At 55.4% G+C, this 24,675-nt stretch overlaps 10 protein-coding genes across 10 annotated transcripts; 5 read left to right on the top strand and 5 right to left on the bottom strand.

Annotated features, from left to right (window-relative positions):
- Window positions 1–10: 10 nt before the first annotated feature.
- On the top strand, window positions 11–1,355 carry J3D65DRAFT_667180 (oxidative stress survival, Svf1-like protein; the record flags this gene model as incomplete). The annotated part of the gene is made up of 4 exons (XM_066803000.1): window positions 11–33; window positions 89–304; window positions 374–801; window positions 880–1,355. The coding sequence occupies 4 exons, from the start codon at window positions 11–13 to the stop codon at window positions 1,353–1,355; spliced, it is 1,143 nt and encodes a 380-aa protein (XP_066656182.1).
- A 3,605-nt stretch (window positions 1,356–4,960) lies between these two features.
- Window positions 4,961–6,120, top strand: J3D65DRAFT_622173 (uncharacterized protein). The gene is made up of 4 exons (XM_066800044.1): window positions 4,961–5,209; window positions 5,261–5,312; window positions 5,398–5,584; window positions 5,660–6,120. The coding sequence occupies exons 1-4, from the start codon at window positions 5,074–5,076 to the stop codon at window positions 5,813–5,815; spliced, it is 531 nt and encodes a 176-aa protein (XP_066656181.1). The 5' UTR covers window positions 4,961–5,073; the 3' UTR covers window positions 5,816–6,120.
- A 1,153-nt stretch (window positions 6,121–7,273) lies between these two features.
- J3D65DRAFT_622165 (60S ribosomal protein uL6) lies at window positions 7,274–8,446 on the bottom strand. The gene is made up of 5 exons (XM_066800043.1): window positions 8,349–8,446; window positions 8,235–8,282; window positions 7,918–8,173; window positions 7,676–7,853; window positions 7,274–7,613 (listed from the first exon to the last, which is right to left on the bottom strand). The coding sequence occupies exons 1-5, from the start codon at window positions 8,392–8,394 to the stop codon at window positions 7,563–7,565; spliced, it is 579 nt and encodes a 192-aa protein (XP_066656180.1). The 5' UTR covers window positions 8,395–8,446; the 3' UTR covers window positions 7,274–7,562.
- Window positions 8,447–8,827: 381 nt separating this feature from the next.
- On the bottom strand, window positions 8,828–9,823 carry J3D65DRAFT_552534 (uncharacterized protein; the record flags this gene model as incomplete). Its single annotated transcript, XM_066797085.1, has 4 exons — window positions 8,828–8,985; window positions 9,088–9,363; window positions 9,414–9,487; window positions 9,534–9,823. Coding segments are annotated over 4 exons (798 nt in total), but the record flags the coding sequence as incomplete, so codon positions are not given.
- Window positions 9,824–11,831: 2,008 nt separating this feature from the next.
- On the bottom strand, window positions 11,832–13,467 carry J3D65DRAFT_330744 (putative salicylate hydroxylase). Its single transcript, XM_066795416.1, has 2 exons — window positions 13,369–13,467; window positions 11,832–13,314 (listed from the first exon to the last, which is right to left on the bottom strand). Exon 2 carries the CDS (start codon window positions 13,144–13,146, stop codon window positions 11,932–11,934), a length of 1,215 nt encoding a protein of 404 aa, XP_066656178.1. The 5' UTR covers window positions 13,147–13,314; window positions 13,369–13,467; the 3' UTR covers window positions 11,832–11,931.
- A 1,574-nt stretch (window positions 13,468–15,041) lies between these two features.
- On the bottom strand, window positions 15,042–15,689 carry J3D65DRAFT_667176 (uncharacterized protein; the record flags this gene model as incomplete). The annotated part of the gene is made up of 2 exons (XM_066802999.1): window positions 15,042–15,604; window positions 15,662–15,689. 2 exons carry the CDS (start codon window positions 15,687–15,689, stop codon window positions 15,042–15,044), a joined length of 591 nt encoding a protein of 196 aa, XP_066656177.1.
- Window positions 15,690–16,067: 378 nt separating this feature from the next.
- J3D65DRAFT_622149 (succinyl-CoA synthetase-like protein) lies at window positions 16,068–19,002 on the top strand. The gene is made up of 4 exons (XM_066800042.1): window positions 16,068–16,800; window positions 16,848–17,230; window positions 17,279–17,489; window positions 17,551–19,002. The coding sequence occupies exons 1-4, from the start codon at window positions 16,345–16,347 to the stop codon at window positions 18,694–18,696; spliced, it is 2,196 nt and encodes a 731-aa protein (XP_066656176.1). The 5' UTR covers window positions 16,068–16,344; the 3' UTR covers window positions 18,697–19,002.
- Window positions 19,003–19,342: 340 nt separating this feature from the next.
- On the bottom strand, window positions 19,343–19,818 carry J3D65DRAFT_552050 (ubiquitin-related domain-containing protein; the record flags this gene model as incomplete). The annotated part of the gene is made up of 2 exons (XM_066797066.1): window positions 19,343–19,414; window positions 19,594–19,818. The coding sequence occupies 2 exons, from the start codon at window positions 19,816–19,818 to the stop codon at window positions 19,343–19,345; spliced, it is 297 nt and encodes a 98-aa protein (XP_066656175.1).
- A 470-nt stretch (window positions 19,819–20,288) lies between these two features.
- J3D65DRAFT_622140 (uncharacterized protein) lies at window positions 20,289–21,170 on the top strand. Its single transcript, XM_066800041.1, has 5 exons — window positions 20,289–20,407; window positions 20,471–20,534; window positions 20,588–20,634; window positions 20,684–20,775; window positions 20,830–21,170. The coding sequence occupies exons 1-5, from the start codon at window positions 20,405–20,407 to the stop codon at window positions 20,861–20,863; spliced, it is 240 nt and encodes a 79-aa protein (XP_066656174.1). The 5' UTR covers window positions 20,289–20,404; the 3' UTR covers window positions 20,864–21,170.
- Window positions 21,171–21,224: 54 nt separating this feature from the next.
- On the top strand, window positions 21,225–24,357 carry J3D65DRAFT_329630 (nuclear pore protein 84/107). The gene is made up of 3 exons (XM_066795413.1): window positions 21,225–23,785; window positions 23,836–23,951; window positions 24,005–24,357. Exons 1-3 carry the CDS (start codon window positions 21,348–21,350, stop codon window positions 24,346–24,348), a joined length of 2,898 nt encoding a protein of 965 aa, XP_066656173.1. The 5' UTR covers window positions 21,225–21,347; the 3' UTR covers window positions 24,349–24,357.
- Window positions 24,358–24,675: the final 318 nt, after the last annotated feature.

Below are 24,675 nucleotides of genomic sequence, written 5' to 3'. Positions count from 1 at the left end.
CTCCGCCGCCATGTTCAACTGGGCCAAGCAGCAGTCCGTCTAGTCCCCCCGCCAACCGCGCTGCTGTTTTTTTGCTCACTCGACCCAGGCTGGCCAACGTCGCCGGCACCCAGGAGCCCATCTACGGCCCCGATGCCATCCAGCCCGTCACCAAGCAAGCCCAAGAAACTCCCTTTACCGAGCTCACCCGCGCCGACATGAAATGGCGCGCTCTCGACTTCACCAACGTCGAAACCCAAACCTTCTACATGACGGCTGACAACGGCATCATCGGCATGGCCCAAGTCATCTACAGCAATGTAGCGTGAGCACATACGCTTGGTCGGGTCTGGCCCAAGTCAAAAATAAACTGGCTGACTGCTCTCTGTCACAGAGGCCTGCGCACCACCTGCCAGTTTAGCTCCAAGATCTTCTACCAAGACGGCGGCAAGACGCCGCACTTGTGGTCAACCGACCCCCTCAACAACGTGCACTTCGGCGAGGGCAACTACAACTTTTACGCCGACAACTGCTCCCTCGAGCTATCCGAAGACGGCAACACGTACACAATCAAGTCCTCGACCAACAAGCAGAGCGTCGTGGACCTCAAGTTCACAAAGACAGCCCCGGGCTTCGTCATGGGCAAGGATGGCACCAGCTACTTTGGTACCGACCTCGCGAATCCGTGGGGCTCCATGCGCCACGCCTTTTGGCCCCGCTGCAAGGTCGAGGGCAGCGTTCTGACCAAGACCGGCGAGATTGACTTCACCGGCCGCGGCATGTTTGTGCACGCTTTGCAGGGCATGAAGCCGCACCACGCAGGTACGCCTGACCTCCAATCTCCCCACGCTAGGCTCTACTGGCCTCGTGGACGCACCTACTGACGGGGAATTTCAACAGCTGCGCGCTGGAACTTTGTCAACTTCCAGTCCCCCACGTACTCGGCCGTCATGATGGAATTCACCACGCCCCCCTCGTACGGCACTACGACGGTCAACGTTTCGGCAATCGCCACCGATGGCAAGCTCATCGTAGCTAACCCTAACGGTACCGCCGCGCACACAGAGAAGAGGCAGGACTCGGAGAACGACTGGCCGGAACCCTTTGCCGCGGCCTTTACGTGGAACGGCAAGACGGTTGACGGCCAGCAAGACTTGCACGCCGAACTCAGCGGCTCGCTTGGCCCCCGGACAGACAGGGTTGACGTCATGGCCGAAGTTCCGGGCTTCATCAAGACCCTTGTCGCCAGCGCCGCCGGTACCAAGCCCTACATCTACCAATACACGCCCAAGCTTCCAATCAAGATCAAGATTGGAGGTGAGGAGAAGGTGGAGGAGGGCACACTGTTCACCGAGGCGACGTTCATCGTGGAGTAAAGCACATTAGGAGACCCACGCATGGCCGTGTTTTGGTTAGTCCTGTGTGTCGTTTCTTCTTGTCACTCTGTTTGGCGCATATCTCTTTGGTACCGCACAGCACTAATCGGGGAGCTTGACGGACGGCGAAATACTTCTCCGCCGTTTCTTTCGAGTCATGAATGAATTGGAACATGATCAATTGGATTACTTAATGGAGTTGGACATGAATTGCACTGTCCATGTGAGAACCCTCGGCAATTGAAAACAACAGGAATCACGGCCGAGGAACGAAGAGGAGGAGGGGTGGGTGGAAAACCGTCCAGTGAAGCAGCGCCAAAAAGCGCGAGCGCTTCTACCCTAGGTGGTCAGACTGAAAGTATCGCCTGCAGCAGACGCAGCAGCAGCGCAACGCATTCCCCGGACCTTGTTAACTCGGGGCTCATTCGGGGGAATCCATCAGTCAATTCGCGCACAGCAGTGCCGCACCGCGCGTCGCGTCGCGCGTCCCATTTTTATCTCAGTCGCTCAGTCTCGCTGCCACCTTTTCCCGAGCAGAGTCATCCAGAGAGCATTCCCTAAAAGATGCGGCAAAAAATGAGAACTCTCAAGTGGAGGAGTTTGTTCACGTCGAGGCGCATTACACACCATCCATGCCGGTCGCGCTTGTCCGATGCCCTGGGTCGACGCGACACGATGCTATGCTGTCTCAACTGTAGAGAATTGTAAGAACACGCAGACTTGAAGGACACTGGAGAAACTCGAACCGAAATTCTTGCCTCTCTCAAACGTGACCTGATTTGAGCATTTGACCCTCTACCCCAAGATTGACGTACTCCTATGTTCCCAACACCGCGCGCGACGCGATTGCACAGAGGAAGCAATGTTGCCAGTCATAGTGGGAGAAGGACTGAAACGGATGACATGACGTGCCGTGACGTAATGCCACTTCTTGTTTCCTTATCTACCTGGCGTGATGAGTAGCGAAAAGAAAACGGGGAAAGGGGAGAAGACGCAGAGAGAGAAAGAGAGGGAGGGAGAAAAAGACAGCTTTGCTTGAAGCAAGACGTGACAGGAGGAAGAAAGGCGGAAAGATGGAGAAGTCATCTAGAAAGAGAGTAAATTGGCGTGAGATCATGCGCGGGCTACCTTTTATGTCTGTTTTGTTGGAGTCACATATGAGGTAGACGCGCATTTGAAGAGTTTGACGAATTCGAATGTGCGGGCTGGGTTACTGTGGGTTGACTGCGCGCCGGTGAAGAACTTTGACAGTAATGTGGAAAGGCAGCTGTTCTTCACTACCAAGGCATGAGGAGGATCCGAGCAAGTCATGAGTTGCAGATACAGGCGTAGACGTGTGCTGTTACAACACTCGGCGCGTGTGGACGGGATGCACTCGAAAGGCCTCTGAATAACTCTTCTGGTCTGCTCCGAAAATATAGATTGCTGGAGGACGAGTCGAAGGAAGCAAGACACACCGACACTAGGGAGAGAGATGCTTTGAGAGAACAAGGAATACAATGCTGCCAGCTTGTCTTCATCGATGCTATCCAAGAATGCACCTCCCTCTGTTCCTCTCCCCCCCTTTCATCTTTCTCCCTTCGTCTTCTCTTCGCTCGCCATTCTTTCCTCCGCGTCATTCCGTCGGCATACACAGCGCCACCATTGTTCGGTTTGGAGACAAGTAGAGTTGCCAGCGAGATCCAATATTGGGGCTTTTGCCAACAGCGAACGACCAGTAGCGAATGATTCGTCACGTAGTCAGTCAATCAGGTGGTCGGTCAGCCAGCTCCCGGACAGTGATTGAAGGAAAGACTTGACATCAAACCAACGTCGGGTAAAGCAACGGAAGTGCCATCAAGTGAAAACGAAGGTCAAGTAGTTTCGAGTTGGCTACGGAAGAGCACCGATGGAGCGTTGGTTGAGGGGTCAAGAGGAGAAGGATGCAGAGCTGAAAGAAAAGCTGAAAAGTGTAGGGCAAGAAGGATGCTTGGAAGGACTTTGCAGAAAGGTACCAACGCTTGGCTTTAGAAATGGATTTGATTGCTCGACATTGCACCATGAGAGCATGCGTTGACATTGGAAATGCTGGATCGGCGGGTATGCACTGCGCGAAGCTTGATCAATACCCAGATCGAAGATACGGCACCTTGTTGAACCCAGGTCACAGTTTATTGACAAGTCTATTCTCCGGTCAGTACAGGGCCAATAGTCGACCCAAAGCCAAGTCAGAGACGAGCCAGAGAACAGGGAATATTCCAAGGCCCAAGAATTGATCGAAGCCCGCCAGTCAGTCAGTCAGTCACTTCAGCCGCAGACAGAGGTAGCGATGTCGGCGCCAAGTGCGCAGCCGCGCTGCCGGGATCGAGATGAGCCTCAGCAAGACAGGCAAGCAAGCAAGACGCGGACAAAAGAATTAGGTTCCGCGAGATCCGTGCCTTCTGGAGCGTGCAAAAACGCGGGCACTCTGCGCGTATCACGCAGTCCATATGCACGCATTCGTTGTGTGGGAAAACACAGTGCCCATCCCTGACGCCACATGTGCTCCCTCGCTCCGATTGTCGTCAACACATGTACGTCGCAGTCGTTCAGGGCCGTCACTAGTCGCCTTGATGCAGCTTGGTACCGGCGATTGGCAACGAGGCGAGCAATGAGAGTGCGAGAAGCTGGCGGGCTTGCTTCGTCAGAGGCTTGCTTCCTAGCACGGTAGATGGTCCTTGGTACTCCAATGGTCGAAGGAAGACCCCGCAGATAGGCCGTAGAAGGGCAAACCACGTAACGGACGGAAAGCCTCTCAGCAGCAAATGGACAGTCGGTCCGTGGCAGACAGGTGGAGGATGTGGGAAGAGAAGCAATGAGTCGTGAGCGCGAGACGAAACTTGGTCTCCAGTTTTTGCGTGGTTTAATCGAATCGTCTTTGTTCCAGGCGCATGGTTCTCCAAGGGGTGTGGCATGTCGCGTGACGTTCAGGTTTCATTGGCACGGGCTGAGGCAGCAAAGCAGGGCAGGATAGGTAGGTCATGACAGGGCAGGGCAGCGGGAGTGCGGGGTTAGCGTGGTCGATGAATTGCTTGCTCTCGGCCAGCGGCTCCTTGCATTTCAGGGCGCCGATTGCGCAAGGTACGGCACGGGACGGTGGCAGCGGAGGGTCGTGGTCGTGGTTGTGGGGTCGGTGGATCCAGAGGAGGACAAGGGGGAGTGGAATCGGGAGCAGAAGCAGCGGTCTGACGACTGACGACTGAGGATGTGGGTTGGAAACAGCTTTTGCATTGAAAGTGCAGTGGTCGAAGGTCCAGTCGTCTTGTCGTGAGGTGTGAGAGACTGAGCTTCCCCGCATTCCGACAGGCCAGGGCTGCAGCCAATAGCAGAGGCGGACAGGCAGGAGCTAGGGCCATGATTGGCGGGTGGTGTGATCCGGGGCCCTTTGTAGCTTCCCCAGTTGCCCTTTTGGCGTGACCATCACGGACAACGAACGGGAGACCAAGAGGACAAGGTCACCTGCTCGTCTCCTCATCCCATCCCAAGCTTAGGTTGTTGCACCACCAGTACAGCTTAGGTTGCCGTACCCAGCGAATCCGGAGCCGCCCCGCCCCGGCCCTATATTGCACCTTGTTCGCAACCTCCCGACCCTTCCTCCCCCTCTTTACCTGTCCACCCTCCGTCCAGGTATTCAGTTAACCAAACCAACCATTTTGCTCTGCTTGTCTCAAGACATCCACCGCCAGCTCCTGCATCCACAATGTCAGCCGATACATCACCTTTGACTAAGATCGACTCCGCTGTCGAGAGCGGCTCGCCCCCCGACCACCACAAGAGCCCCGTACACCGGAGAAAGAGTAGCACCTCGCCTGACGTCCACAACATTCAAGATCTCGGTGAGCCCTCTGCAGTTGCTGTCAAGTCTCGACACGACTGACCATGACCAGAGAAGGAGGGAGTCGAACTGCAAATAGCACCAGAGACGCAGAAGCTGAACTGGTAAGCTCCATCCATGTCAATCCTCGTCACCCCCGCTCTCCCTCTTGTGCTTCCGCAAGGCCAAGCCCAACTGACGTCACGCCAGGAAGCTCAACACCTCGCCTGGCACATTAGACGAATGGAAGGACGCACTGAAGAAGCCCCTTGTGACACCAATGGTCAAGAAGATTGACCTGCACTTCCCGCTTGGACTCAACGTCGTTGCACGGAACCTGAAGGGCGTGACAATCAAGGATGCGCTGGACGCAATCCACAAGCAGTTCAAGAAGAAGGTGCGTCATCATCTCTAGATTTCCCTGCTCTTTCTTGTATCATCCAAGGGTTCAAGCTGACATGTCTTGCACCAGGCCGACGACGAGCTCGAGGCACCGTACCTCGCTGGCTTCGAGTGGGACCCTGAGGAGTGCTACACACGATTCATCGTGCACCAGAAGAAGGAGGGCGCACCGGCACCAACATCCAAGAAGGCCAAAAAGAAGGCCAAGGAAGAAGGGGCTGCCTAGACAACTTCATCTCCTTCCCGGCGGCCTCCGTACAAACCGACTGCTAGTCGCTCGGAATAGTCGGCTGCGTGTGCGGTTGGACACCCTATGCAACGTCCGCTAGCTGACGATGCAGTCTGGCTAGCATGCTTAGCTGTTTGCTTGCTAGCTCCAGCCTTTCCACTTTCTTGATGAGTCGTGTATGAGTTGCTTTTGACACACTTACCTCGTTTTCTAAACCAAGTACGCTCTTTTACTTGAAGCAAGTACAAATGGAAACATTCCTCGTCTCTGGTCTCCTTGCTGGACCAGCAGACACAACCAACCTTGTTTGCCGTGATCCGTTGTCTTTCCGAAGGTAGCGCTGCCCTGACGATTCAAGTAACGGCGGGACAGCGTCAGAATACGAGAGTCGACCTCTGATGTCGTGGCGTGACGTCTCGTCGGTCGTCCTAGGTACGTTCGCGTTCTGGTTAGCGCCATGCAACCCCCAGCTCCAGAAAAGTGGATCCCATCAATGCCACCCCTCATGCATGCCGTTGTCGCCTCCGCATCGCCGATGAGACCCTTTTCTCCACGCGTCTCGCTTCATGCGGGAAGACGTCGTGCGTAACCCGAACGTCAAGGGGCATCGTTGACGGTCGTGGGCAGACAAACTGAGCCGGGGATTGATGTGTCCGTCAAACCTACTTTTCTTTTCTCGACGTCAATGCTGAATCTCAGCCTGAGGAAGTCATTTTGGGTGAGCAAAAGAGCGTTGCGAGCAAGACCAAAAGCAAGGCCTGCGTGCAAGCAAGATGTGAAGAATAGCTGACGATGTGAGCGACGGCCGAGACCATGGTATATAGCCTTGCCTCCCGAACATTGTGATTTGGGCAAGCCGAAGATCCGAACTAGACAAGGGGCCACGAGCATGGTCGGCGATAGTTCTGGGGACTGAGCAGCAGTCTTGAATGGTGAGTGATGAATGTTGCTGGGCCTGGGTGTGGGGGGCTGGCACTGCTAGTTCATGGACGCGAGAGCGCTCGCCCACGGGTACGTTGTTCTCGGCAGAAGGGTCGGTGAAGGCGGAGCAAGAAGAAAAGGACAGGCGGAACATCTGGGTCGTGGAAGGTGTTTGATGCTTGTGTTGCGTGGGGCTTGTCGGCGTCTAGGGCAGGGTGTTGGTGGCACGATGAAAATCTGCAAAACTTGGGCATGTTAGCTAGCTGTTCAAGTTCCTCGAGTCGGAAGTGAAGAGAAAGGTGTAAAGCAATGCTTGAGTCAGAAGGAAGGCAACGGAAAATATCCACATGGTTTTGCGCTCTCGGTGGTATAAAGGTTTACATCCGAAATGTTTCATCACACGGATTGCGGTGTTGATGTTGGTGATGCGAAAGAGGAGATGGAACGTACCTTTTGTCCAAGAAGCCAAATCACTTCGCTGTGATGCTTTAGTCTCCGTCTCTCACATCAGATGCACGCAGTCTGGTGATTCGTGTTTTTGTGCTGCCCGCTGCCGCAAACCATCGCAGCAAGGCGTCTGGCTGTCAGCTCGTTTCCACGTCAGGTCATAATTTGTAGGTGGCTTGATTTTGGGTATACTTTTCCCCGCCGCCACGGCCAAGTCCTTGGAAGTTTTGTGCACCCAAAAGGAAAAATTTCGGCATTCAAGGAAGTCCGATTAGGCGTCGTAGCCCTATCCCTCCCTCGTAATACCGTGATGCCGTTTTCCGCTTGAAGAACGCGCCATACCCCATGAGAAACACCGCATGTCCCCTCGACGAGCTTACTCTTCAACGATGTTAGTCCTCTCGGAGACGTACAGACCGTCCAAGAACTGTTGTGCCCCGCGTCAGCCAGATTTTCTTCGCGGGTCGGATTTTCGGCGGCTCGGCAAACCTTTCGGATATCCTTGTTCCTCACGCGGCAGATCTGCTGGATGTCTGCGGCGCTCTGGGAAACCTTCTCGAGGTCGTTGCCGGTGAGCTGGAGCTCGTCCTTGACGTTCTTCGAGGCCTCGACGTCGACACCAGCGGCCATGACGACCCGGCGGACGAGCTTCTCGCCCAAGAAGTTGCTGCGTTCAAGTCAGCCTGGAGTCCCTTCCATCCTTGCCTTGTCTTCCCGCGTGCTTCACATACCGGATCTCAACCTCGAACTGGTCGGTCGCGTTGTTCTTCTCGATGTTGACGTTGATGGGAAAATGGGCGTAGACGTAACGCATCTTGTACTTGAATCCCTTGGTGACGCCGGTGATCATGTTCTGGATGATCGAGCAGACGGTGCGGAGGGTGGCGATGTTCTTGCGGACGCCATGGTGGAGCTCGATGTTGATGACGTTCTTCTTGGGGGTAGCGAAGGAAACCGCCAGGTGACCGAGGTCCTTGACGAGCTTGCCTGGAGTTGTCCGTCAATTGCTGCACCTCTCAAGCGATTCTCGGGGCGTGGGTGTCCGTACCGCGGGGACCCTCAACGGTGACAATCCTCGTCTTGATGTGCACCTTGACTGCAGAGCGCGATGCGCGTTAGCCGGCAATTCTCGTCTGGTCGCATCGGAAAATGGCGTACTCACCACCGTCGGGGATGGTCAGCGACTCCTGGGAGCGAATGTACTTCATCTTGAAGTCGGTTGTCGGCGGTTCCTTTGGGGGTGGTCGTCGTCTGTCGCTGCGCGCCCGTCACAATCGCGACAGAATTTGGTCGGTAGTGGGTGGGCAAGCGAGGGCCTCCGTCGGAAAAATTGGTTTCGCCGACGGGCCTGATGCGGGATGGCGGCATCCTCTTTCGGACCTATCAGAAGCCGGCACCGTCTCTTGCCCTCCATCCCTCCATCCCTCCATCTGTGCCGGCGCGCAAGGCTCGCGACTTTTCGAGATCCCGCTGCAGACCCATTGCTCACTTCACGGCATCGCGGATTTTACCAGGCTCATCGACTCCCGTCGAATTCTCTTCGCATCAAATGACCTCAGGCTCACTGTTGAACGGCTCTCTGCTGAAAGGCTCTGATATTTGGTTTATCCACAAACTCTGTCTACACATGCAGCCATCTCCTCATACGGCATTCATCCTGCCGTAATTCTCATACGGATCCTTGCCGTACTTATCATGCTCATCAGCCTTCGATCTCAGCGCCGAAATCCGACCCGCACTGGTTTTCAGCACACCCTTCCGAGCGTCGACGATTGGGGAAAAGTACGCTTTCGTGCCCGCTTTGAGATCCCCCGAGTCCTTCTCCAAAGTAATTGGTACGGTGGTGGCAGCTGCGAGAGACGTTAGCGTCAGGGCTCTCTGTCTCGAGGCCCGAGGAAAACACTGACCAAGACCGCGCGGATGCGAGTTGACATAGATTCCCTCCCAATGCCCCGCCGGCGAATGAAACGCTTCATGCCAGATGCTAAGATGGCCAAACTTGGCTAGGTCCCTGTTCCACCAGTTCCAGGCTTCTCGATGCAGCGGGTCGTGGGCAAACTTATGCAGCCCTTCGAAATTTTCGAAAAACATGACGCTCATGGTTTCGGTGCTTGTCGAGACGTCGCCTTGGACTGCGTAATTCGTATGGCCCAAAAGGCCATATTCTTCGGAGCGAGCTGCACATAGTATGTCTTTTGTTCGACACTGGGCCAGTTTGGAGACTCACCTTCGATGTCCTTGCACATGCTGTCAAAATAGTCCCCCATCGTTCCGAAACCGGGGGCAAGCAACCCAAGCGGGCTTAAGAGAGTCAGCAACCGTTTCGATCTTGATGTGTGGCACTCACTGGTTCGATCTTGCGCCAATCATAAAGACAACAATGTCCTTGTTCGCAGGCTTTCCAGTATACTTTCCTTGGCCATCAGGATAGAGGACGGTGTACTTGTTCCTTATGATATTATCCATCGCCTCAGGATCTGGCTTGATCCCCTTCACCATCAAGGCGGTGTCTACGATGCGGTAGAAGATGAGCACGAATGCGGGAACCAAAGCGATCCGGCCAGCCACCAAAAAGAGCAAGCTTTGTAGACAGGCCCCAAGAGCGAGCCACGAGGATATTGTCAGCTGGTCCCTGATTTTCTGTGCCGAATTTCAGCAAACGTCCGCAGGAATTGCGGAAAGAGATGAAGCGGATTGGTAGCCTCATCAACACGGCAGACCCACTGAGACAAGTCCAGTGGGGAGTCCCCATGCCTTCCTTTGTATGCTCAAAAGTTGCTGTGATAAAGGGCGAGTCGGCCTTGGCTTTACTAGCGGTACGTGCTCCATATTTCCCGTTGTCTTGGACGCGACAGATGTTTACCGCAACTGACTCCTTCTAAGCTCTTGAGCGTGCTCGAAGAGAGGATATTGGGAGTCGAAGTAGTGATGAGAAGTCAAATGGACAGAGGTTCCAGACGAAAAAAGCAAGGCCTTCTTGCTCACAATATAAGGCCGAGATATCGTGGCCCAAGAAGTGGTATATATATCTCAACCGCCAACGCGGACGACGCCAAAAGCTTGAGTGAGGCCGTAACTAGCCCTAAAGTGGAACATCACATTACCCCGGTCCGTCCTCCGAGGCTCAGCGGAGCCGTGGGAACCACAGCTTTTTGACCACCCCCTGCTACTGCATTCTACATATGCTTAAACGCTCTTGAGGAACGTAACTCAAGGGAACTTCAATGCTCCCCATGTACGCCCCTTTGGCAAGATTGAATGTCGCTCTTCCGCTTGCAACTTTTGCAGTCGATCCTAATTCTTGGATGAATAATGCCAACAATGGACAGCTTGCCGTTAGCCCGCCATCGAATCAACAGTTCGCTGAAATCAGCCATCGCAGCATCTACCCTTTCTGAGCATGCCCCTGCATCAGAAGGATTAGCTTTGCACCAACGGCCATTGGGCCGCGAACCTCGAAAAAGCCCTGCGCCTGTTCTTGCATGCAACCTCCTGCGTAATCGTCCAAGTACACACCGCTTCTACCGTGTCGTTACTGATCCAAAACTAATCTGCCTCCACGCTAAGGTGAAGCATATTCTTGAAGCCGTGCTGTGATAGGCTCACGAAGATTAATAGAATTCTTCCCGAAACATAGAAGCTGTCTCTGGCTCGGTCAAAAAACAATTGCGGTTGTAGAGCGCCACGAGGACGAGGCGTTGGTTTGGTGGAGGGGCTGCCTGTAGAGACCGACCTAGGCGCTGCAGCGCTTACCCTGTCTCACGCCATCCATGCACTTTCCTGGCCAGTCTAGCCGCATGCGCAAAGTACAGGGTGTGGACACGTCGGGTGGGAAGAGGGTAAACCTGAACAGTACCTTGTAAAGCAAAAGCTTGGCTTCTTCCTCGAAAACTATTCGTTACTAGGCCTGTCGAAACCCCGTAAGGAGGCTTATCAAGGTTATTAACCGAAGTTGGATTCCCTCCCGGCGTGTGTAATCACGTACGGCACCCTCCGCAGATGGATGGATTGCGAGGACGCTGAGCCGAGGTCAGCGACGTTGATACAAAGACACAAAGTAAGGTCACGAACACGAGGAAACCCGCGCCTCAAGCCTCTGCGGCCACTCGCACGTCTGCTCAACTCGCGGCTCGCTCGCTAATTCATCCCGACCCGCACCTCTTCCTTGCCAATCAGCAACTATCGCCTCTCCGCTCCGAGCTCCAGACTTGAGCTTTCTGTCTGCTCACGGAGTCAAGATGGCTCACTCGACACGCCACATAACCTCTTGATGACGCATTGGACTCCCAGCGCGCCGATGCGCCATGCATGATTTATACGATGAGTTGGCGTTTGGTCCAGCGATTGGTCCAGCGATTAGTCAAATGCAGGCACGGTCACTCATATTTGCAGCCCTTGAGACGCGGGATACAGCGGGAACTCGGGCGCGACGGAAAGCCGGGACCGAAACGTTCCGTCCGTGTCCTCTCTTCTGCGCTGGAGGCCTTGGACCTGTCAATCGAGTTGGTGCAAGGAAGGTCAAGCCGAGGCGAGCCCAAACAATAGCTACATTATATGGACGGGCCCAAGTGGCAGACCATTACTTGACATGTGTACGAGAAAAACGTCAAAGTTGTTCGATTCGTTTATTTCTACGGTGCTAGGATCAGACCATACTGAGAGAGGAACAGTACAAGAAGAAAGATCGAGTCTGCACCAAAGACTTGCGCATATTAAATCCACCTTTGTTCAAAATGACCCGCCTCTTACGACATGTTCATCTCACCAAACTTCTCCACGGCCGGCAACACTTCAACTTTTCTCTCCCTGGTTCCTCGCGACTCCACGGCCTGCTGAAGCCGCGCTTTCAGAGTCTCGATGCCATCACGATCGAACCTCGACAAGGTGCTCTCCCAAGTCAGCTTGGCCGCCTTCTCCGAGCGCGGCCACATCGTCTTCTCGAAGCCGTACACGGCGGCATCCAAATCGCCGCCCTTGGCTCCAATGATGGCATGCGCCAGGTCAAGCGCGTCGTGCATGGCCATGTTGACGCCGATGCCGGCAAAGGGTGTCATCAGGTGGGCAGAGTCACCGATCAGAGTAAACCCCTTTTTGTGTGGCCATCGCATGCCGACGGGCAACATGTGCAGCTGACGCGGAACGACGATGCCGTCGAAAGTCGTAATGAGCCTCTTCAATTCGGGAGCCCACTCGTCGAATTCGCGCAGCAGAAACTCGACGGCGGCGTCGCGGTCGCCATCGTTGACGTCATGGTCGGCCAGGTAGGTATCGGGCACCCGCATGTAGGCCAGCGTGCGCACGACTCCCTTGTCCTGCCGCTGCGTGAGCAGGCAGCGGCCCGTCTCGTTGCCAAACACAAAGTGCGATCCGTTGCCAACCATGGCGGCCAATTCGGGGTCGAGGGCGTCGATGTCTTCGGTCCACAGCTCCACTGCTGAGACGCCGCTGTAGAACGGTCGCACGGTGCTGAGCAGGCGTTGGATCTTGGACCACGCGCCGTCGGCGCCGACGACGAGGTCGAAGCCGCTGGCCGTGTTGCCGTTGGCAAAGTGCAGCGTCCCGCATTCGTCCACGGTCTTGAGGTGGTGGCCCCATCGGATGTACTCGCTTGGGATGGCATCCAGGAGCATGTCGCGCAGGTACTTGCGGTCGATTTCGGGCCTGCCCGTGTCGATGCCTTTTTGCTCGGCATGGATGTTGTTGAAGCGGTCTTTGAGAACTCGGTCTTCGCCATCGTAGCGTGCAAATTTCTGGAACTCATCCCAAAGTTGGGCCTCTTTCACGGCAATCTGGCCAGAATCTTCGTGGAGGTCGAGAGTGCCTCCAGTGCTCGTCCGACTTTCCGGGGTAGGGTCGCTCTCGTAGATGATGCTTGGGATGCCGGCGCAGTGGAGTAGACGCGCAAGAGTCAATCCGCCGGGTCCAGCACCAATGATGGCGATTTTGGGTGTTGATGACATTTTTCTTGAGGCCGAGGAAGGTAGGGTAATTTTGAAGCTTTGTTGAAGACAGAAGTTGATTGAGTTTGTAGACGGAATCGTTGTTTGTGGAGTTTCTGGCGAGGCAGACCCGTCTCACGAGTCTTCCACGTCGTTATATATTCCAGCGTGCACAGATTGAGCAGCCCTCTTGTCTCCCTTTGTGAGTCCCAGATTTTAGTGTTGCCGTCGCTGCCGACTCACATTGCGTGTCCTGAAGCTATGTTCTCGGGCGTAACGGCTTGAATATGAGCGCGACGCGGTGCTCCGTCTCCATGGAGCCTCCGCGGAGCGCGGTTTTCCCACCCACAACCAGGCAGATACGATCACTTACCACACCACAGGTGTCTGAAAGAGTCAGAATCAAGGAGGAAGCGTAGTGACTCCTTGTCAGACACGGCGTCGGCCAACCGAGGAGCCGACTCCGTCTTGCAGCTCAAGCATTAGCGGGAGGCTGCACTCCGTCTCCGCACAAAAAAGCCCATCACCGTCAAGCCAGAAGACAAAAACTCTTATCAAAGCTTTTGTAGCGCTCGCGCTTCCGAGTCGTGACCCAGGGGAGCAGTGTAGTCATGCTGAATCCACAGCTGCGGGTTGCGAGAGCGACAGCGACAGCGAGACTTCTTTCAAGACGGAGCCTTTCACCATCTGCTGTACGGTGTTGGCAGAAAGCCACGAAGAGAACAGCAGATGGGGTATGTAAAGAGCGAGGAGAAACGGAAAAAGAAGCTGAAACATGGGCGGCATGAGGCGACAGAACTCGCGTTGCGCGTCGTTGTCGATTACTATCACGATGATGTCCGAGACAAGCCACCAGTCGCCCGTCGTCGAGCATCCTCTCTTGATTCGTCGCAGCGACAGTGCTGAGCAAAAAAGCGGCCGCCGTCGTTGAACCCTGCGCTGGCCCATCACCTACCGCAAGCGGACCGGTCAGGCCCGTCGCTCAATTCTTATAGGCAGAGGACGGTCCTGCCCGTCATCGACATGATATCACAGCTGGGCCAAACTCAAAGTCTAGACGCTGGTCGATCAGGTCGACCAAAATGATGATGGTCGAGCACGTTATCCAGCGGCAGCCACGCTCCATGCCCCAGGAAAGGCGATTGAAGTTGCGTGCCTCTCAAGACGGCGGTGCCCAGCAGCCCTTGTCAGCAGTAGCGAGACTCGCCTGGCCAATAGGATACACGCGCTGCCGTCACCCAAAAGATCTTCGACCAGTTCATCAGGCTCGTTTGGGAAGGTAACATGAAAAATCCAACCAATTTGTGAGAGAACAGATCTGTAACTACAAGGTTGAAGCCACGAGTTCCGTGTACCACTGGCGAGATACAACAACCGTGAAGACAGAGAACAGGGTCCTGCCGAAGGTGATGCGGCTGCAACAGGAACCTGAACAAGGCACACCACCTGCACGCCTGTCTGCACCCACCCACGCCCAGTCGCGTATCCCCAGTAAGAGCCGCATCCGCGAGCACACAGCCACCTCCTAAAGCTGCGACGGATGGAACGATTCTAGAAGATGGGATCCCTTGCCTTGGCAACCCTTTGCACCCAAGACAGACTCACAGGTGCCTCATTTCGGCAAGGTTTGTTCGCCGAGGTGGTTGTGATGCTGTTGAAATGTGCAATCATCTGCTTTTGATGTAGGCTGTTGGTTGCTGTCAAACGCTAGTTTCCCCCCTGCCAGCCAAAACTCCAAATCGATGCCTTCATTTCCCTCTTCCAATCCGAGCCGAATTACGTTCATTCTGTCCCAAGTAACCCAATCCTTGCCGAACCCAAAAACGTTGAACCTTTTGGTGACCAATATCCCCACACACCTGCCCTATGCGCACTTGTGATAGAAGAGAAGACGTATGAACAAAAATTGCGAAAGATCAATCCTCCCAGACACTCTTCTTTGCAGCCTCTTCTTGTTGTTTATCCAGTGCGGCTTGCTCGCGCTCGCGCTCCCTCCTCTTCCTCTCCTTCTCCCGCGCAGCGCGGTCGAATTCACGTTCCTCTTCGGTTCTCCTGGGGGCTCTCATACCCAAGCCCCCCGCAATCATCCTTGCAGCCACGGCGGTGGTCTTCTCTGGTCGTTTTGCTGGGGCATCCCTGCCAGATCCCTTCTCCGCGGCAGCCGCTCCCAATTGCGCATCAATGCCCTTGTAGGGCGTGTCATATGCCGGCGTTGACGCCAGCGGAGAGGCAGGAGTGGGCGGCGGAGCCAGTGGCCCCTCGGTCACTTGTCTCTGCAGAGAATCGTGTGGAGTGTTGTTGGTTTCGACGTCTTCGGCGGTCTCGGTATCGGAGCCAGAGGACTCGACCAGTTCGTCCTCCCATGAGTCGGCGACGACGTTCTTGTTCATCTTGGTACCCGAAGATTTCCTCGCGGGCTTCGGGTCGAGGGAGGTGGGATCGGTGGAGATTTTGAGGTTTGACAGAGAAGAGGCGAGCTCTGCAGCCCAAGCATTAGCGTTGCTTTCGGGGGCGTGGATTGGCGAGAGGAAAGTACCTGAAGAGGAGATGGCGGAAGAGGACATGATGGGCATTTGGAAAGATCGAAGATGGACAAGACCAGCGGTGGAATTGGCGGGCGAGACGGGGTATTAAACAGTAAAAGAAACGAACAGCTTCGAAGTTAAACGAAAGCTCGGCTCAATGACGAAACGGGACCAACGGCGAGTTGCTGACTGGAGGCAGAAACGACAGTGCTGGATGGTAGGTAGCGAGACTAGAGAGTAGCGGTTTGCGGCTGACGCGTTTATAAGGTGGTAGGTAGCAGGTCGGATGGCCGGGCCAGATTGCTATTGTTAGGCGGCGCGGCGCGACTTTTCGAAGGCGGAGGGAGAGGACAGACATGGACAGTGCAGCGCAGCGCAGGCGCAGGAGCTTGCGCAGCCACGCCAATCATGGATCTGGGCATGGCGATCCGTGGGTGGAGGACCGGAGGGTTCATGTTGCTGGGTTGCGGAGAGGGGTCCCCAGTCTTGCCTGCCCGAGGTCCGCGACCGGCCTACCTACGGTACCTCACCCACTACACCACCACTGTCCTTATCCCCAGCTTCGTATTCCCGCATCTTATAGTCTCTCTGCATTCTCGTTGCGTCGCATCTGTCGCCTTTGCTCTTCTGCGTCCTTCAATTGCATTTCGCATTAGTCTTTTCAGTCGTTGCTTGCCAGCCACCAGGCCTGAGTATGCTGCCCTGCGCCCGTGCCTCGCCCATGTCGTCATTAATTCTCCGACCCAAAAGGATTCCCGTCAGCACTTTCCCTCCCTCTGGCGCTGCAAGCTTTTCTTTGTCGCCAACTAGGGCGTCATATGAGAAGACAATCGAGCATCTGAAGATCGGGAGACACACGCGTGTCATCTTCCAGGGTTTCACGGGCAAGCAAGCGACAGCCAATGCAAAAGAGTCGATCGCATGGGGAACCAGAATCTTGGGCGGCGTCAGACCCGGTCACGACGGCGAGCACCTAGGTCTACCAGTTCTCCCGAGTGTGCGCGCCGCCAAGGAGCACCTGAAGCCTGATGCAACGGGCATTTACGTAGCTGCTCACCAAGCAGCCGCCGCGATCGAGGAGGCCATTGAGGCAGAGATTCCTCTGATTGTTGCGGTTGCAGAGCACATTCCCCTGCATGACATCTTGCGAGTACGTCTCACGCGTGCCCACGACCATTGTCAACTGACCCGACCCAGATCCATTCCATGCTCAACACCCAAGGCAAATCCCGACTCGTTGGCGCCAATGCTCCGGGAATCATTTCAGCAATCGGCCGCTGTAGAATCGGCTTTCAGCCTCTGCCCACTTTTGCTCCTGGTCATGTAGGCATCGTCGCCAAGTCGGGGACTTTGAGCTACGAGACAGTGGCCTCGGTAACCAGAGCTGGACTGGGCCAAAGTCTATGTATTGGCATGGGCGGTGACGTCATTGCAGGAACCAACTTTGTGGATGCTCTCAAGGTCTTTGAGCACGATGCTGACACGGAGGGAATTATTCTCGTCGGAGAGATTGGGGGAGGAGCTGAAGAAGAAGCGGCTGAGTGGATCAAGGAGTACAGAAGACGTTCTCGCAACCCCAAGTAAAGCCACCCCTGAAGATTGCTGTGCTTGCACTGACGCTGGACTAGACCCATTGCCGCGCTGGTTGGAGGCACCCTTGCACCTCCCGGGCGGGTCATGGGACATGCTGGAGCGTGGATTGGTCCCGGCGAGAATTCTGCAGACAGCAAGTATCGAATTCTTCAAGATGCCGGCGCGGTCATGGTGGACCATCCATCTCAATTCGGACGGGTGATGAAGGGCCTTCTCGCAAAAAGCGGACCTGATGTGCAGGAAATTGTAAGTCGACATGGAAAGAGAAGGGTCAAATCCAAGAAAGCCATCTGACCCATGCTCGTAGCAAGACTCCGCAACTGCGTCTGCAGCTAGTGGACCACAGCGCCGTAGCTATCACACGTCAGCTCGACGACCTCGACCGGCTTCTCATACCACACCTTTTCAAAAAAGGGGCCTACATCTCAACGCGACCCAAGCAGCTGACCTCCTATCACAACATGGCATCACGGTCAGCTCCAAACCGGATTCGACCACTGAACCCTCACGACTCATCAGTTTGACCGTTGACCGGTCTGCGCGCTCTCCTGCGTTCTACGTCTCGCCTTCGACAGAGTCGAAAGACACGAACGCCCGAGCAAGACTCGTTCCCTTTTCCTACCACACTGGGCCGACGGACAGGACAATTGACACTGTCCTACAACACACACAGCTCTCATCCGCGCCTGCAAACACCGTTGGCGCCGTCGTCCAGCTGCTCCGGTCCCTGTGGTCACTGTACACTTCACACGAAGCCGTCACGCTCTCAACACACGTCTCCCTGGCCCCGTATTCCTCGAAAGTCCCGCCCTCTTCACCCCTCCACATCACTAACCCTTCCCTAATCTTCGACGACGCCGCGTTCCGCTCCTGTAACCGCCATGTAGACCTGCACGCCCTGCGTGACACGTCGGCCCATGCCATCGATGCCGCCGAACTGGCCGCCGAGCGCCACGGCATCGTGTACATCAAGCTGCCGGGCGGCGGCGACAACCCAGGGCAAGACAGCAACCACAACATTGGGACCCTCGTCAACGGCGCCGGGCTCGCCATGAACACAGTCGACGCGCTGTCCCTCCCCAGCGCCGCCGGGCCCGCCGTGGCCGCCAACTTCCTCGACACAGGGGGCAAGGCGACGGCCGAGACGGTTGCGCGCTCGTTCGAGCTGCTGCTCGCCGACGCGCGCGTGGCCGTCATCTTCGTCAACATTTTTGGCGGCTTGACGCTGTGCGACATGATTGCGCAAGGCGTGCTGCTGGCGTTTGAGCAGCTGCGCTTGGACGACAAGGGCGTCCCCGTCGTCGTGAGGTTGAGGGGCACGCGCGAGAAGGAGGGTCAAGATGTCATTGCGAAGAGTGGGAAGCGCGTTTGGGCGTTTGATGATTTCGCCGAGGCGGTTGGCAAGTGCAAGGAGTTGGCGAGGGGGCGGAGTGCTGGTGGGTTGGTGGGTTGAGCGTGGACCATGGATGTCCTCTCATGATTCGAGGTTTACGATCAGTTAGATATGGCCCTACATTCAAGAACAGCTGAATGAATACTAAAAGAGTTGAGCGAGGAGAGCGTATGAAGACACGGTATCAGTGGGACAAACCATCTCGCGGGTTCCAGCATACGCGCCGGCTGACACGTGGGCGAGGCAAAAATGGACACACTTTGGGGAAATCAGCAGCACCTGGACACACGACGGAGAGAGCGAACCATTTGGGCTTGTGAGATCTCAGAGAGGCCGGACCGGAAGATGAGACTCCGGGCTCGCCAGCCAGCAGCTAAGATACAACAAAAGCCAAGAGCAACGCCCGCAAAAAAAGTGAAAAAAAGAGAAGTTCCCCATGTAGACGCCAAAAGCGCCACCCTCGATTGATGCTGCATTCCTTGCTCGCCTTCAACCAACCCCAACATTAAGGAGAAGGTAGAGAAGATGTCCTGGCTTCAATTCTTGTTGTAGTAGGTATCTTTGTCATTCCCGCACCGGATTTTGTCTTTGATCCACGTCGTATGTAGTCGTACCACCCATTGAGACGCGTCGAATTGCCGGGCTATCGTGGCTTTGTTGTCGTCGAATTCGCGCGTCCGTCGAGGATGCTCGTCGGGGGCCGAGATCAGCAGCGCGGGGCAGCGCCTCCGATCTGCTCCTGGTGAACCTGGATAACGTCGCCGTCGTCCATTTCAAACTGTGCCGCGCGACATGTTAGCAGGATACTCTTTCCAACCGGGTCGGGCGCCAGCCTCTAGGCCGCTGGGCCAATTGTCTTGCGCTCTTGGATCCGCGTAGCCGCGCGTAAAAGTTTACGGGGCCGCCTCTCAAAATGGCTGTCGTGGCTGTATTTGGGCACGCCTGGGCACAACTTACGTCGACGGGTTTCTGCTCCTCGTTCAAGCGGTGGCCGTCGAAGATGAAGCGCACCGTGTTGGGCCTCTTGCCTTGACGCTCGCAAAACGCGTGCATCAACTTCTTGAACTCGGTGGTCCTCTTGATCTTGAAGAAGACTTCGTTGTTGCCATCCGTGACCTTGATGTTCAAATGCTCGCTTGGGCCGGCGTCCTGCTTCTGGGGCGTGCCGCCGTTGTCGGACATGTTGTCGGTGGTTGGAGGCTCTAGAGCAGTCGATGGAGGTGAGGTTGCGCGTTGGGCTGTTTGACTTGGAGTTAGTTCGCTCTGGTCAGCCTCTTGAGCCTTGGGCGGGCCTTGTGCTGTGGTGTCGGGTGTTGGAAGCATTGCGCAGAAATTGTGAATCGATAGACGGGGCCGGAGGTGTTGGGTCGAGAGATGACGCGCTGAGTGTGGATAGGGTGGGAGAGTGGAGAGGAGGGTGCAGGAGAAGGGTGCAAGCTCACCTGTAGACCAGTTGGGTAGTGAAGTAGACGCTAGAGCAAAGGTTTGATTGTTGAGCGTTTGCAAGGCTGGAGAGAGAGGTGTGGAGGATGGTCTGGAAGTTGCGGTGCCCGGTGGGGTTGGTACTGGCAAGCCGAGCCGACACCCAGTGGACGGTCAGGTCTTAGGGCAGGGAAGTGGAAGACCCGGGACTCGCCCGTAGCTTGTTGCGTCACGGTGCCTCATGATGCGCGCCATGATATCTTTGCCCTTCTAGACTCTTGTTCCCATGCCTCTGGTTCATTATTTCAACTAAGAAAGATCTTTGTTTCTTGCATCTCCAGCAATCATGGTATCAAACCTAGACTCACGGCCGCAAGTCATCAAGGGGTGAGTGCTGACGAGCTGCTTCCAGCCAGGATACGAACAAGACCTCAAGACAGATCCGCCATGCCACCCCAGAGCCTGCGCAATCCAAGGTGTGTTGAAAGCTTTGCACTGTCGGTCTCGTGTGCTGATGTGATGCTGTCAGACTGCCTGCAGCGGTCCGGCTACCAAGAGGACAAGTGCCAGAAGCAGGTAGCCGTCTTCGCATGTCCGCGCAGAAAAGATGGCTGACACAGACGAGATTGACGCGCTGTACGAGTGCTGCAACGCTTTCTACCAAAAGAACGGCGACGACGCGAGTTGCGTGAGCTGCCCCAAGGCACCGCTCCTCAGGTGCGTCGGCTCGACAAAGGCTTTTCGTCCCTGGTCTCCCGCTGACTTCACCAGACTCAAGATGAAGCAGAGAGGACAGACGGGCTGAAGCCCAATTCCACCTCAACATGTAGACAGACACAATGCAATGTTACGCCAAGATATTCCTGAACTGACTCTCAGTCCCCCGAGGGGGTCGAGCAATAAGTAGACGAGGCGCGTCGCTCTCAGGTGGTCGTGAGCACCATTCAAAAATTGAGAAAGTGTTGAATAGCGACTCTAAAAGACCACCTTGGTTAAAGACATTGTAATGGGGAAAGAGAGTCCAGAGTGCGACGCGAAGATATAGACGAGAATTTTTAGGTTATGACTAAGCACCATGGTCACCGCCCGCAGGCGTCTGGCTGTTCTCCGGCTGCACTAGCACTCATTGAGCCCTAGCGCGTGCTGGAGCTTCCTCGACGCATCACCGTCGTTCGCGCGTGTCTTTGCTGTTCCCCCACACCTGTCCGGCGCAACCCAGCGCTGCTCCGCCTAATTCGACATCCCCTTCTTTGTCACTCACCTGCTCCGTGCCACGAGCTTTCCTCACCATGGCTCCCCTATACCGGAGGTCGCGAGACCTGCAACAGCCGCACAGAAGGCTGCGACCAGACTTGGACGAAAACATTGCGCGCGAAGCCGATACGACCAATACCCTCAGCCTCATGTACCGCCCGCGTGATGAAGACCTCCATCCACTGCAAGCAATGGCTGAGCGCGTGGGCAAAGAAGTCGAGAAATTTGCCGAGAACGTGGACACCTGGGTGAGGACCATTGCCGACGACAACGCGACGTCTTTGACCAATCATCGCGCCACAATGGATCTATTATTCCGACTCAAAGCTGAGGCTGAAGTCAACGTACGCTCCCTGAAAAAGAGGCTGGCACAGGAGTTGCGCGGTGCACCCAACAAGCGTTTGGAAAGAGTTCGGGAAGAAGAGATAATTCAGTCTGTGGAAGAAGACGTCGGCATCGGTTCAGGCGACACGCGGACACTCCTCGAGCAGTCCAAAGCCGAGGTCGCTACTTGGGAATTGCTCCGCATCATGGTCGAGCACAACTACCAGGAGCCAGGAACAGACATTTCGAGGATTAAGCAAGACCTCTTGGCCAGGACGAGGATTGACAAGTACTCGGACCCAGGCCAGGTGTGGGATCGCTTTCTCGTGGAGGACGATACGGCTCGCGAAAAAGATCTTATCCTGCGCTGGTTGGAGACAACAGCCGATGAGGCCAACGAGGACGTCTCGGTCATGGTGGATCAAAAGTTTGGACGAGGCGCCGGAACTTGGTCCAAAGGATGGCAAGATACCAAATCTAGGCTGAAGCACGAAAAGCGCATGCACCCATTGGATCGCAACGCGCTGTCCAAAGTAAAGCGCAACGACACCGGCGAACCCCTCGTCTCACACCTCGACCCAGACGCGCCGAGCCGCCAGATACGCGCTCTTGAAAAAGCAGACGAAGAATATGAAAAGGCGATTTGGATGTCTCTTTGGGAAATGCTAAGGCGCGGTGCGTCCTGGCAGACCATTTGGGAGTGGTGCTCTGAGCGCAACGAGCAGTGGCGGGCTGTTGCTCTGGGCAAGTCGTTTCCAAACGAGGACTTTGACGGCAAGGACCGAAGAAACTCGGCACGAAGCAGAAACTGCGGCGAGCTGTGGCGTCACACCTGTTATGCCGCGGCCCTGGGCGGCCAGAACGAGTACGAAGCGGCCGTCTTTGGATTTCTCGCCGGCGATATTGCATCTGTGGACCCGGTATGCAACACTTGGGACGACTTCCTCCACGTGCGGCTCAACAATGTCCTCGTCTCCTCGTTCCAGCACTGGCAGCATCAAAACTTTCCTTTCATGTCGGTAAAACCCAGCGCACGCCTTCGCTCTCCACCAAGCATGTGGAACCCTCAAGACAATGCCACCAACGAAAACGACTTCATCATCGGTCACTTGCACAGACACCAGACGGCAATGGTGGAGGGCGCGGAGCCAATGAAGATGATCCAGGGTGCCTTGATCGCGAAGACATTTGACCGCATTGCTGGCCAACTTGGTGCCGCCTTGTGTCAAATTGCCAATGAAAACGGCTCTTCGTTCTTGCTCCCTGCAATAGACAGGCCAGTTGAAGAGCCCTTCGTCCGCCTGGCTCGGGACTACGACGCTCTGCGAATCGCCGCCCACATTCTTCTTATTTTCAGGGGCCTGGGAATGCCCTGGCACAGTTCAAGCCGAGTGCATTTTTACGAAAGCGTCTTGGTCGGCTACATCGAATATTTGCGGATGGCTGGCAAGATTGAACTTGTTCCGCTGTATGCCTCGCTACTGTCGCCGGACACCGCGTTGAAGACCCTTGCTTCAGCTCTCACGGACATTCGCAACCATCAGGAGCAACAGATTCAGGTCAAGTTGATGCAAGACTACGGCATCAACGTTGACGAAGTCCTCGAACGGCAACTGATGTTGTCGTACGCCAATGCGGAATCTGGTCACCCTAACATTGAAAAGTACACGATCTTGGAGCCAGTCAAGCACAATCAATGGCCTGGTTATCGTATAACTTTGGGTTTCTTGCCGGAACATGTGCCTCTTGAAGACGAACAGCTGATGCGGAGTTGCGAGTGGTACATGCACCTTCCTGAAAGATGGGAAGACACTTTTGACGCTTTGACTGGGGCTGCAAAGCTATTCCTGAGGCAAGGTCGACTGGGTTCAGCAGTCAAGCTCATTGACCGTCTCAACTGCATCCAAGTCTCGAAGTTGAAGACTCGGTACATGAAACACATAAACCGTGCAATCGACATTATGGATGACAATGAGCCATTTGCTGCCGAGATGCAAGGCGGCTCACTCTCTCCCCGCTTCCAACATGACATTTCCTGGTACCGACAGGCGCTCCAAACCACCGGAAGGGTCTACTATCAGTGTCAACAGCTCATCCACGCCATAAGAATGCTGGACGAGTGGAGGATCGAAGAAGAGGAACTCATCAAGTAAGCGGGATTTCGGCAAGACTGAAAGCTGGAGGCTAACTTTTCTCCAGGATGAAAGCCAATGGCGCGCCCATGCCTCCCAAGAACAAGATTCGAGATTTACTGGAACGTGTTGTCGAGGCTATGCAGCCACTACTCGACAATTTCTTGACCTGCTGGCGCGTTGGTACGTTTTCGCCTTTGCGTTCCTTGGAATTGACAAAGCTAACAATCTTGCAGACATGGAGAGAGAAACATTGGCACTTATTTCCCGCGCCTATCTCCCCGAAGTCATCCTCGCATACAACAGCGTCCTCCACAGCGCCGCGCACATGGTCGGCCGCGACAACATCACCCGATGCATGGATCTCGCAACCGCAATCGCTGCCCCGGGCAACGAGTCCCTGTCCAGCACTTTTGTCGACACGGGTCGTATGCGGGAGCTTGTCGAAGCGTTTGCACAGTCGAGCTTGGCTATGATCCGCCTGACAGAGCAGAGCGGAAAGGAGACGAGCAAGAAGCGATCAAGGGAGGGCCAGACGATGCGCTTGTGGGAGATCAACACCCAGTTGGCGAGAGAGTGAAAGGAGGCAGACGAGCAGTCATAAGGAGCAACGGTAGCTTTTGGGACGGCGCTTGGCACAGCGAGGCGTTTGAGCAGATGGAGGAGGTGTGTTTTTCAAGCGAGGCAAACTCATTTCATGTGGCGACACGAGCCATGAAAAGGGCGTCATGTTCGAATGACAGTGTAGATACGATAGCGTCGAAAAGCGAGACTTTCCAATCTGGATGTTCCATATTGGACCAGGAGCGGTTGCAAGGTTTGTGTGCTTTCCCTCAAATTTCAGTGCAAGGCTGAATCCATGACAGCCTCGTTGAAGTACGCATCTCCTCGAGTCAATGGACCATGC

Source organism: Phyllosticta citribraziliensis (assembly GCF_038025025.1).
Source record: "Phyllosticta citribraziliensis strain CPC 17464 chromosome Unknown J3D65scaffold_5, whole genome shotgun sequence".
NCBI classification, from domain to species: domain Eukaryota; kingdom Fungi; phylum Ascomycota; class Dothideomycetes; order Botryosphaeriales; family Phyllostictaceae; genus Phyllosticta; species Phyllosticta citribraziliensis.
Note: the sequence above shows the minus strand (reverse complement) of the source record. Positions and strands in the feature narration are given on the sequence as shown.

Excerpts from the sequence above, each read along its gene's own strand:
- J3D65DRAFT_622173 (XM_066800044.1), top strand. The coding sequence starts at position 5,074 with ATGTCAGCCGATACATCACCTTTGACTAAGATCGACTCCGCTGTCGAG. Across the intron at positions 5,313-5,397 it reads GAGACGCAGAAGCTGAACTG|GAAGCTCAACACCTCGCCTG; the intron begins GTAAGCTCCATC and ends ACGTCACGCCAG. Across the intron at positions 5,585-5,659 it reads ACAAGCAGTTCAAGAAGAAG|GCCGACGACGAGCTCGAGGC; the intron begins GTGCGTCATCAT and ends GTCTTGCACCAG.
- J3D65DRAFT_622165 (XM_066800043.1), bottom strand. The coding sequence starts at position 8,394 with ATGAAGTACATTCGCTCCCAGGAGTCGCTGACCATCCCCGACGGTG. Across the intron at positions 8,283-8,348 it reads GCTGACCATCCCCGACGGTG|TCAAGGTGCACATCAAGACG; the intron begins GTGAGTACGCCA and ends CGCGCTCTGCAG. Across the intron at positions 7,854-7,917 it reads CAGTTCGAGGTTGAGATCCG|CAACTTCTTGGGCGAGAAGC; the intron begins GTATGTGAAGCA and ends ACTTGAACGCAG.
- J3D65DRAFT_330744 (XM_066795416.1), bottom strand. The coding sequence starts at position 13,146 with ATGTCATCAACACCCAAAATCGCCATCATTGGTGCTGGACCCGGCGGA.
- J3D65DRAFT_622149 (XM_066800042.1), top strand. The coding sequence starts at position 16,345 with ATGCTGCCCTGCGCCCGTGCCTCGCCCATGTCGTCATTAATTCTCCGA. Across the intron at positions 16,801-16,847 it reads CCCTGCATGACATCTTGCGA|ATCCATTCCATGCTCAACAC; the intron begins GTACGTCTCACG and ends GACCCGACCCAG. Across the intron at positions 17,231-17,278 it reads AGACGTTCTCGCAACCCCAA|ACCCATTGCCGCGCTGGTTG; the intron begins GTAAAGCCACCC and ends ACGCTGGACTAG.
- J3D65DRAFT_622140 (XM_066800041.1), top strand. Across the intron at positions 20,635-20,683 it reads AGGACAAGTGCCAGAAGCAG|ATTGACGCGCTGTACGAGTG; the intron begins GTAGCCGTCTTC and ends GACACAGACGAG. Across the intron at positions 20,776-20,829 it reads CCCAAGGCACCGCTCCTCAG|ACTCAAGATGAAGCAGAGAG; the intron begins GTGCGTCGGCTC and ends TGACTTCACCAG.
- J3D65DRAFT_329630 (XM_066795413.1), top strand. The coding sequence starts at position 21,348 with ATGGCTCCCCTATACCGGAGGTCGCGAGACCTGCAACAGCCGCACAGA. Across the intron at positions 23,786-23,835 it reads GAAGAAGAGGAACTCATCAA|GATGAAAGCCAATGGCGCGC; the intron begins GTAAGCGGGATT and ends ACTTTTCTCCAG. Across the intron at positions 23,952-24,004 it reads CTTGACCTGCTGGCGCGTTG|ACATGGAGAGAGAAACATTG; the intron begins GTACGTTTTCGC and ends ACAATCTTGCAG.